This window comes from Dipodomys spectabilis, unplaced genomic scaffold (genome assembly GCF_019054845.1).
Source record: "Dipodomys spectabilis isolate Male_0828 unplaced genomic scaffold, ASM1905484v1 ptg000709l, whole genome shotgun sequence".
NCBI classification, from domain to species: domain Eukaryota; kingdom Metazoa; phylum Chordata; class Mammalia; order Rodentia; family Heteromyidae; genus Dipodomys; species Dipodomys spectabilis.
Window position 1 is genome coordinate 140,001 of NW_024871386.1, and position 13,152 is coordinate 153,152.

Sequence of the window (13,152 nt, forward strand, 5' to 3'; positions counted from 1 at the left end):
ATGGGTGGATGGATGGGTGGATGGATGGATGGATGGGTGGATGGATGGGTGGGTGGATGGGTGGGTGGATGGGTGGATGGGTGGGTGGATGGATGGATGGATGGATGGATGGATGGATGGATGGATGGATGGGTGGATGGGTCGATGGGTGGATGGATGGATGGGTGGATGGATGGATGGATGGATGGATGGATGGATGGATGGATGGGTGGATGGATGGATGGATGGGTGGATGGGTGGGTGGATGGATGGATGTGTGGATGGGTGGATGGATGAGTGGATGGATGGATGGGTGGATGGATGAGTGGATGGATTTGTGGATTCCTCCCCAGGCCACCAAAGACCTCACTTCCTCTCCTCCCGTCTCTCTGTCTCCAGGCGCAGAGAAGCTGATCCTCCACCTGCAGAAGCACAGCATCCCCTTCGCCCTGGCCACCAGCTCGGGGACCGAGTCCTACCGGGCCAAGACCAGCGCCCACCGCGAGCTCTTTGGCGCCTTCCACCACGTGGTGCTGGGCGATGACCCCGAGGTCAAGGCCGGGAAGCCCGCCCCGGACATCTTCCTGGCCTGCGCCCGCCGCTTTTCTCCTCCTGCCCCCGCCGACCAGGTAAACCGAGGCCTGGGGCCCCGGCGCTCAACCGCGTGGACCACAGACGGAGAGACACGCAGACAGACAGACACAAAGGACAGACATAGACACACAGACAGATGCACAGAGACACAGACAGACAGACACACGGACGGACAGACAAACCAGATAGAGACACAGACAGAGACAGACTCACAGACAGACAGATACACACCAATAGACAGACAGACAGACACACTTACACAGAGACCGGACAGACAGACAGACGGAGGAGACACAGAGACAGACAGACGCAGACAGACACACAGATTCACAGACCAGACAGACAGACAGACAGACCACCGAGACACACAAATGGACATATAGACAGACACACGGACACAGAGACAGACAGACAGACAGACAGCCTGATAGACACACAGACAGACAGACACACAGGTACACTGACCAGCGCAGACAGACCAGAGACACAGACAGACAGACAGACATAGGGACAGACAAGACAGAGAGACAGACAGACGCAGACAGACGCACAGATAAAGAGACCAGGCAGACAGACAGACAGACAGATACACACCAATAGACAGACAGACAGACACACTGACAGAGAGGTAGACACACAGACAGACACAGGGACACACGGACCGACAGACACACAGAAGAGGCCGGACAGACACACAGATTCACAGACCAGACAGACAGACCATAGAAACACAGACAGACAGAGAGACCAACGGGACAGACACAGACCAGACAGACAGACACAGACACACAGATACACAAACGAAGCAGACGGACAGACAGACCACAGGCCAGATATACACGCAGACAGACACACAGACATAGAGACCCCCGAGACAGACAGACAGACTCAGGGACACACAGACAGACAGACAGACAGCAGGGACAGACACACAGGCACAGAGAACAACGAGACAGACAGACACAGAAACCAGACGGACAGACAGACAGACACAGACCAGACGGACACAGAGACACACGGACAGACAGACATAGACACAGACAGAGAGACAGATGGATACAGAGACAGACAGACAGACCAAAGAGACCGGACAGACACACGGACACATAGACCAGGCAGACACACAGACAGAGACCAGACTGATAGACACAGAGACAGACAGACACACAGACACACAGATTCACAGACCAGACAGACAGACCCTAGAAACGGACACACAGAGAAACCAACGAGACAGACACAGAGACCAGACAGACAGACAGAGACACACAGATACACAAACTAAGCAGACGGACAGACAGACCACAGAGACACAGACAGACAGACAGACACACTTACACAGAGACCAGACAGATAGACAGACGGACATGGACAGATACACAAAATGACAAGACAGACAGACAGACGCACACATACACAACCCAGGCAGACAGACAGACAGACGGACAGATCACAGAGACACAGACAGACAGACAGACACTGATAGACAGACAGAGAGACAGACACACAGACAGACCACCAAGACACACAAATAGACACATAGACAGACACACGGACACAGAGACAGACAGACAGACAGACAGCCTGATAGACACACAGACAGACAGACAGACAGGTACACTGACCAGCGCAGACAGACCAGAGACACAGACAGACAGAGAGAGAGACACAGAGACAGACACACGGACACACCGATAGACAGACAGACATGCAAGCAAACACACAGACCAGACAGATAGACACACAGACAGACGCACAGACACAAGAGACCGGAGAGACACACGAATACATAGACCAGGCAGACAGACAGACAGACAGACATAGAGTCAGACAGACACAGACAGACACAGACAGACAGAACACAGAGACACGGACAGACAGTCAGACGTAGGTACAGACAAGACAGACACACAGACACGGACAGATACACAGATTAGCTAGATGGACAGACTCAGAGACAGACAGACAGACAAACGGAAACACACAGATACATAAACTAAGCAGACAGACAGACAGACAGGTCGACAGAGACAGACAGACACAGACCGGGCAGAGAGACAGACAGACACACAGACAGAGACACAGACAGACAGACACACTGATAGACAGACAGACAGACAGACACAGACCGGGCAGACAGACAGACAGACAGACCACAGAGACACAGGTAAGACAGACGCAGAGACAGACAGACAGACAGATCGACGGAGATGGACAGACACAGACTAGGCAGACAGACAGACAGACTACACAGACACAGACAGACACACTGATACACAGACAGACAGACACAGACCGGGAAGACAGACAGACAGACGGACGCAGACAGACGCACAGACCACAGAGACAGAGACAGACACACAGACCGGACGGACACAGAGACACACGGACAGACACAGACAGACAGACAGACCACAGAGACACAGACAAGACAGACAGACAGACCAGATGGACACACAGACAGACAGCAGGGACAGACACACAGACACAGAGACCAGACAGGCAGACAGACAACAACAGACAGACCACAGAGATTGACACACGGACAGACAGACAGACACAGAGACAGACACAGACAGAGAGACAGACAGACACACGGACAGACAGACAGACACACTTACACAGAGACCAGACAGATAGACAGACAGACAGACACGGACAGATACATAAAATGACAAGACAGACAGACAGACGCACACAGACACAAACCAGGCAGACAGACAGACAGACGGACAGATCACAGAGACACAGACAGACAGACAGACACTGATAGACAGAGAGACAGACACACAGACGGAGGAGACACAGAGACAGACAGACGCAGACAGACACACAGATTCACAGACCAGACAGACAGACAGAAACAGAGATAGATGCACAGACAGACAGACAGACAGACACAGGAGAGCGGACAGACAGACAGACATATGGACAGACAAGACAGAGAGACAGACAGACGCAGACAGACGCACAGATAAACAGACCACGCAGACAGACAGACCACAGAAACACACAGACAGACAGATAGACAGACAGACCAAATAGACACAGACAGACACACGGATACATAGACCAGGCAGACAGACAGAGAGACAGACTCACAGACAGACAGACAGACCACAGAGACAGATGGACAGACAGACACAAGCACTCACAGACAGACAGACAGAGACCAGACGGACACAGAGACAAACACACACACACACAGACACAAAGACAGAGACAGACAGAGAGACCTAAGAGTCCAGACAGATGGACAGAGACACAGACAGACAGACAGACCGACCACAGAGACACAGACCAGACCAGACAGACACCAAGACAGACAAAGAGACACGGACAGACACACAGAAAGACAAGACACACAGACAGACACAGACAGACAGATACACACAAAGACAGACAGACAGACAGATACATAGACCAGGCAGACAAACTGAGAGACAGACAGACACAGAGACACACATAGACAGACACACGGACAGACAGACAGACACACAGACAGACCGATAGAGACACAGACAGACACACGCCAATAGACAAACAGACAGACACACGGACACAGACACCAGAGAGATAGACAGACAGACAGACACGGACAGGTACACAAAATGACAAGACAGACGGACAGACGCACACATACACAAACCAGGCAGACAGACAGACAGACACACAGACAGACAGACACAGACAGACAGACAGACGGATACACAGACAGACAGGCAGACACAAGAGACCAGACAGATACACGGATACATAGACCAGACAGACAGACAGACAGACAGACATAGACAGACACAGACAGACACAGACAGACACAGACAGACAGACACAGACAGACACAGACAGACAGACAGACGGATACACAGACAGACAGGCAGACACAAGAGACCAGACAGATACACGGATACATAGACCAGACAGACAGACAGACAGACAGACATAGACAGACACAGACAGACACAGACAGACACAGACAGACAGACACAGACAGACACAGACAGACACAGACAGACAGACACAGACAGACACAGACAGACACAGACAGACAGACACAGACAGACAGACACAGACAGACACAGACAGACAGACAGGCACAGACAGACAGACACAGACAGACAGACAGACACAGACAGACAGACACAGACAGACACGGACAGACAGACACAGACAGACAGACAGACGGATACACAGACAGACAGACACAGACAGACAGACAGACACAGACAGACAGAACACAGAGACACGGACAGACAGTCAGACGTAGGTACAGACAAGACAGACACACAGACACGGACAGATACACAGATTAGCTAGACGGACAGAGTCAGAGACAGACAGACACAGAGACACACACATAGACAGACACACGGACAGACCAGATAGACAAACTGGATAGAGACACAGACAGAGACAGACTCACAGACAGACAGACAGACAGACAGATACAGAGACTGGACAGACACACAGACACACAGTCCAACGAGACAGACAGACATAGAGACAGACACAGACAGACATATGGACAGAGAAGACCGACAGACAGACATGTAAACAAACACACCGACAGACAGACAGACAGACACAGGGACACACACATAAGACAGACACACAGACACCGAGACCAGACAGGCAGTCAGACAGACAGAGAGCTAGACACACAGACAGACACACGGACACAGAAACAAAGGCACAGACAGACAGACACAAGAGACCGGACAGACACACAGATTCACAGATCAGACAGACCCCAGAGAGACAGACAGACAGACAGACATGTAAACAAACACACCGACAGACACACAGACACAGCAGACAGACACAGAGACAGACGGACAGACAGGTAGACGCAGACAGACAGACACACAGACCACAGACACGCTGATAGACACACAGAGAGACAGACAGACAGACCAGATATACACACAGACAGCAGAGACAGACAGATGGACACAGAGATGCACAGAGACAGACAGACACCTATACAGATGGACAGACACACAGAGAGATACACCACAGAGATACGGACAGACAGACGCACACTGATAGACCAGACACAGACAGACAGACACACACACATACACAGACCGGGCAGACCGCTAGACAGAGAGACAGACAGACAGACACAGAGACAGACAGACAGACACCAATAGGCAGACAGACAGACGGACGCAGACGGACACACAGACCACAGAGACACAGACAGACACACGGATACAGACACCAGGCGGACAGACAGACAGCAGGGACAGACACACAGACACAGAGAACAACAAGACAGACAGACACAGACACAGAAACCAGACGGACAGATAGACAGAGACCAGACGGACAGACAGACACAGACGTAGACACTGAAAGGAGACAGACAGACAGACACACGGAGACACACAGATACATAAACTAAGCAGACAGACAGACAGACCGCAGAGACAGACAGACAGACAGGTCGACAGAGACAGACAGACACAGACCGGGCAGACAGACAGACAGACACACAGACAGAGACACAGACAGACAGACACACTGATAGACAGACAGACACAGACCGGGCAGACAGACAGACAGACGGACGCAGACAGACGCACAGACCACAGAGACAGAGACAGACACACAGACCGGACGGACACAGAGACACACGGACAGACACAGACAGACAGACCACAGAGACACAGACAAGACAGACAGACAGACCAGATGGACACACAGACAGACAGCAGGGACAGACACACAGACACAGAGACCAGACAGACAGACAGACAACAACAGACAGACCACAGAGATTGACACACGGACAGACAGACAGACACAGAGACAGACACAGACAGAGAGACAGACAGACACACGGACAGACAGACACAGACACACTTACACAGAGACCAGACAGATAGACAGACAGACAGACACGGACAGATACATAAAATGACAAGACAGACAGACAGACGCACACAGACACAAACCAGGCAGACAGACAGACAGACGGACAGATCACAGAGACACAGACAGACAGACAGACACTGATAGACAGAGAGACAGACACACAGACGGAGGAGACACAGAGACAGACAGACGCAGACAGACACACAGATTCACAGACCAGACAGACAGACAGAAACAGAGATAGATGCACAGACAGACAGACAGACACAGGAGAGCGGACAGACAGACAGACATATGGACAGACAAGACAGAGAGACAGACAGACGCAGACAGACGCACAGATAAACAGACCAGGCAGACAGACAGACCACAGAAACACACAGACAGACAGATAGACAGACAGACCCAATAGACACAGACAGACACACGGATACATAGACCAGGCAGACAGACAGAGAGACAGACTCACAGACAGACAGACAGACAGACCACAGAGACAGATGGACAGACAGACACAAGCACTCACAGACAGACAGACAGAGACCAGACGGATACAGAGACAGACATACAGACACAAAGACGCACGGACACACGGACAGACCAGACACAGAGACCAGACGGACACAGAGACAAACACACACACACACACAGACACAAAGACAGAGACAGACAGAGAGACCTAAGAGTCCAGACAGATGGACAGAGACACAGACAGACAGACAGACCGACCACAGAGACACAGACCAGACCAGACAGACACCAAGACAGACAAAGAGACACGGACAGACACACAGAAAGACAAGACACACAGAGAGGCACAGACAGACAGATACACACAAAGACAGACAGACAGACAGATACATAGACCAGGCAGACAAACTGAGAGACAGACAGACACAGAGACACACATAGACAGACACACGGACAGACAGACAGACACACAGACAGACCGATAGAGACACAGACAGACACAGACAGACACACGCCAATAGACAGACAGACACACGGACACAGACACCAGAGAGATAGACAGACAGACAGACACGGACAGGTACACAAAATGACAAGACAGACGGACAGACGCACACATACACAAACCAGGCAGACAGACAGACAGACACACAGACAGACAGACACAGACAGACAGACAGACGGATACACAGACAGACAGGCAGACACAAGAGACCAGACAGATACACGGATACATAGACCAGACAGACAGACAGACAGACATAGACAGACACAGACAGACACAGACAGACACAGACAGACAGACACAGACAGACACAGACAGACAGACACAGACAGACACAGACAGACAGACACAGACAGACAGACAGACACAGACAGACAGACACAGACAGACACAGACAGACAGACACAGACAGACACAGACAGACAGACAGACACAGACAGACAGACAGACACAGACAGACAGACACAGACAGACACAGACAGACACAGACAGACACAGACAGACAGACACAGACAGACACAGACAGACAGACAGGCACAGACAGACAGACACAGACAGACAGACAGAGAGACACAGACAGACAGACACAGACAGACACGGACAGACACAGACAGACACACAGACAGACACAGACAGACACAGACAGACACAGACAGACACAGACAGACAGACACAGACAGACAGACACAGACAGACAGACACAGACAGACACAGACAGACAGACAGACACAGACAGACAGACACAGACAGACAGACAGACACAGACAGACACAGACAGACAGACACAGACAGACACAGACAGACAGACACAGACAGACAGACACAGACAGACAGACAGACAGACACAGACAGACAGACACAGACAGACAGACAGACAGACACAGACAGACAGAACACCGAGACACGGACAGACAGTCAGACGTAGGTACAGACAAGACAGACACACAGACACAGACAGATACACAGATTAGCTAGACAGACAGAGTCAGAGACAGACAGACACAGAGACACACACATAGACAGACACACGGACAGACCAGATAGACAAACTGGATAGAGACACAGACAGAGACAGACTCACAGACAGACAGACAGACAGACACACAGACAGACACACAGACTGGACAGACACACAGACACACAGTCCAACGAGACAGACAGACATAGAGACAGACACAGACAGACATATGGACAGAGAAGACCGACAGACAGACATGCAAACAAACACACCGACAGACAGACAGACAGACACAGGGACACACACATAAGACAGACACACAGACACCGAGACCAGACAGGCAGTCAGACAGACAGAGAGCTAGACACACAGACAGACACACGGACACAGAAACAAAGGCACAGACAGACAGACACAAGAGACCGGACAGACACACAGATTCACAGATCAGACAGACCCCAGAGAGACAGACAGACAGACAGACAGACATGTAAACAAACACACCGGCAGACACACAGACACAGCAGACAGACACAGAGACAGACGGACAGACAGGTAGACGCAGACAGACAGACACACAGACCACAGACACGCTGATAGACACACAGAGAGACAGACAGACAGACCAGATATACACACAGACAGCAGAGACAGACAGATGGACACAGAGATGCACAGAGACAGACAGACACCTATACAGATGGACAGACACACAGAGAGATACACCACAGAGATACGGACAGACAGACGCACACTGATAGACCAGACACAGACAGACAGACACACACACATACACAGACCGGGCAGACCGCTAGACAGAGAGACAGACAGACAGACACAGAGACAGACAGACAGACACCAATAGACAGACAGACAGACGGACGCAGACGGACACACAGACCACAGAGACACAGACAGACACATGGATACAGACACCAGGCAGACAGACAGACAGCAGGGACAGACACACAGACACAGAGAACAACAAGACAGACAGACACAGACACAGAAACCAGACGGACAGATAGACAGAGACCAGACGGACAGACAGACACAGACGTAGACACTGAAAGGAGACAGACAGACAAACGGAGACACACAGATACATAAACTAAGCAGACAGACAGACAGACCGCAGAGACAGACAGACAGACACAGACCGGGCAGACAGACAGACAGACACACAGACAGAGACACAGACAGACAGACACACTGATAGACAGACAGACAGACACAGACCGGGCAGACAGACAGACAGACACACAGACAGAGACACAGACAGACAGACACACTGATAGACAGACAGACAGACAGACACAGACCGGGCAGACAGACAGACAGACAGACCACAGAGACACAGGTATGACAGACGCAGAGACAGACAGACAGACAGATCGACGGAGACGGACAGACACAGACTAGGCAGACAGACAGACTACACAGACACAGACAGACACACTGATAGACAGACAGACAGACACAGACCGGGAAGACAGACAGACAGACGGACACAGACAGACGCACAGACCACAGAGACAGAGACAGACACACAGACCGGACGGACACAGAGACACACGGACAGACACAGACAGACAGACAGACCACAGAGATTGACACATGGACAGACAGACAGACACAGAGACAGACACAGACAGACAGACAGACAGACAGACGGACAGACATAGACACGGACAGACAGACAGCAGAGACAGACACACAGACACCGAGACCACACACAGACAGACAGACAGACAGACAGATAGACATAGAGTCAGACAGACCAGACAGACAGACAGACCGCAGAGACAGACAGACAGACAGGTCGACAGAGACAGACAGACACAGACCGGGCAGACAGACAGACAGACACACAGACAGAGACACAGACAGACAGACAGACAGACACAGACCAGGAAGACAGACAGACAGACGGACGCAGACAGACGCACAGACCACAGAGACAGAGACAGACACACACCAGACGGACACAGAGACACACGGACAGACACACACAGACAGACAGACCACAGAGACACAGACAAGACAGACAGACAGACCAGATGGACACACAGACAGACAGCAGGGACAGACACACAGACACAGAGACCAGACAGACAGACACAGACAGACAGACAGACCACAGAGATTGACACATGGACAGACAGACAGACACAGAGACAGAAACAGACAGACAGACAGACAGACACACGGACAGACATAGACACGGACAGACAGACAGCAGAGACAGACACACAGACACCGAAACCAGACACAGACAGACAGACAGAGAGACACACGGACAGACACAGACCAGACGGATACAGAGACACACACAAAGACAGAGACAGGCAGACAGACGCAGACGGACAGACAGACAGACAAATCGGATCGAGACACAGACACAGACAGACACAGAGATTGACAGACGGACAGACACGGACACACACACAGAGACAAACCACACAGAGACAGACAGACAGACGACACAGAGACACAGACGGACAGACAGACAGACAGACAGGAGAGACCAGACCAATCACACAGACAGACAGACGGACAGACGGCCCCAGGGGAACAGGGAGGGAGACTCCTCAGCACAGTGCTCACCCGGCCCACGCTAGGCCCTGGGTGGGGGAGGCCTCGAAACCACACACGGAACACGCCGGAAGGAACCCATGGCTCAACAGTCATCTTCCCTCCCTCCTTCCCTCCCTCCCTCCTTCCCTCCTTCCTTCCCTCCTTCCTTCCTTCCTTCCTTCCTTCCCTCCCTCCTTCCTTCCCTCCTTCCTTCCTTCCTTCCTTCCTTCCTTCCCTCCTTCCTTCCTTCCTTCCCTCCTTCCTTCCTTCCTTCCTTCCTTCCCTCCTTCCTTCCCTCCTTCCTTCCTTCCCTCCTTCCTTCCTTCCCTCCTTCCTTCCTTCCTTCCCTCCTTCCTTCCTTCCCTCCTTCCTTCCTTCCCCTCAATCCTTCCCTCCCTCCTTCCTTCCTTCCTTCCTTCCCTCCTTCCCTCCTTCCTTCCCTCCTTCCTTCCCTCCCTCCTTCCTTCCGTCCTTCCCTCCTTCCTTCCCTCCTTCCTTCCTTCCTTCCCTCCTTCCTTCCTTCCTTCCCTCCTTCCTTCCTTCCCTCCTTCCTTCCTTCCCCTCAATCCTTCCCTCCCTCCTTCCTTCCTTCCTTCCTTCCCTCCTTCCTTCCCTCCTTCCTTCCCTCCTTCCTTCCTTCCTTCCCTCCTTCCTTCCCTCCTTCCTTCCCTCCTTCCTTCCTTCCTTCCTTCCTTCCTTCCTTCCTTCCCTCCCTCCTTCCCTCCTTCCCTCCTTCCCTCCTTCCTTCCCTCCTTCCTTCCTTCCTTCCCTCCTTCCTTCCCTCCTTCCCTCCTTCCCTCCTTCCTTCCTTCCCTCCTTCCTTCCCTCCTTCCTTCCCTCCTTCCTTCCCTCCTTCCCTCCTTCCTTCCCTCCTTCCTTCCTTCCCTCCTTCCTTCCCTCCTTCCTTCCCTCCTTCCTTCCCTCCTTCCCTCCTTCCTTCCCTCCTTCCCTCCTTCCTTCCCTCCTTCCCTCCTTCCCTCCCTCCCTCCTTCCTTCCCTCCTTCCTTCCCTCCTTCCCTCCTTCCTTCCCTCCTTCCCTCCTTCCTTCCCTCCTTCCCTCCTTCCCTCCCTCCCTCCTTCCTTCCCTCCTTCCTTCCTTCCTTCCCTCCTTCCCTACTTCCTTCCTTCCTTCCCTCCCTCCTTCCTTCCTTCCTTCCCTCCCTCCTTCCTTCCTTCCTTCCTTCCCTCCTTCCTTCCTTCCTTCCTTCCCTCCCTCTTTCCTTCCCTCCTTCCTTCCCTCCTTCCCTCCTTCCTTCCTTCCCTCCTTCCTTCCTTCCTTCCTTCCTTCCTTCCCTCCTTCCTTCCTTCCTTCCTTCCTTCCTTCCTTCCTTCCTTCCTTCCCTCCCTCCTTCCTTCCCCTCAATCCTTCCCTCCTTCCTTCCTTCCTTCCCTCCTTCCTTCCCTCCTTCCCTCCTTCCTTCCTTCCCTCCTTCCTTCCTTCCTTCCTTCCTTCCTTCCCTCCTTCCTTCCTTCCTTCCTTCCTTCCTTCCTTCCTTCCCTCCCTCCTTCCTTCCCCTCAATCCTTCCCTCCTTCCTTCCTTCCTTCCTTCCCTCCTTCCTTCCTTCCTTCCTTCCTTCCCTCCTTCCTTCCCTCCTTCCTTCCTTCCTTCCTTCCTTCCTTCCTTCCTTCCTTCCTTCCTTCCCTCCTTCCTTCCCTCCTTCCTTCCCCCCACCCCTGCTGACCCTCGCCCTCTGACCCCGCAGTGCCTGGTGCTGGAGGACTCGCCCCACGGCGTGGCGGCTGCCCGGGCAGCGGGGATGCAGGTGGTCATGGTGCCCAGCGTCCAGCTCGACCTCGAACTCACGGCCGGGGCCACCCTGCTGCTGCCCTCCCTGGACGACCTCCGACCCCAGCTCTTCGGCCTGCCCGCCTTCGACTGACCTGCGGACGGACGGACGGACGGACACCAGGCCAAGACCTGACGCCTGGAAATAAAGGGAATGAACACAGGAAATGCCTCACTGAGTCATGAGTGGATGGGTGGGTGGATGGATGGATGGATGGGTGGATGGATGGGTGGATGGATGGATGGATGGGTGGATGGATGGATGGATGGATGGATGGGTGGATGGATGGATGGATGGATGGATGGGTGGGTGGATGGATGGATGGATGGATGGGTGGGTGGATGGATGGGTGGATGGATGGATGGATGGGTGGATGGATGGATGGGTGGATGGATGGATG

The 13,152-nt window shown here is 52.7% G+C and overlaps 1 protein-coding gene across 1 annotated transcript in view; it reads left to right on the forward strand.

Moving 5' to 3' along the window:
* The window catches only part of LOC122101929 (pseudouridine-5'-phosphatase-like), a 30,359-nt gene extending 17,444 nt beyond the window's left edge, over positions 1–12,915 (forward strand). Inside the window, exons 3-4 of the mRNA XM_042672419.1 lie at positions 379–608; positions 12,669–12,915. Of these exons, the coding sequence (XP_042528353.1) occupies positions 379–608; positions 12,669–12,845 (407 nt within the window). The 3' untranslated portion in view covers positions 12,846–12,915. The remainder of the gene's footprint in view (positions 1–378; positions 609–12,668) is intronic.
* The last annotated feature ends 237 nt before the right edge of the window (positions 12,916–13,152 follow it).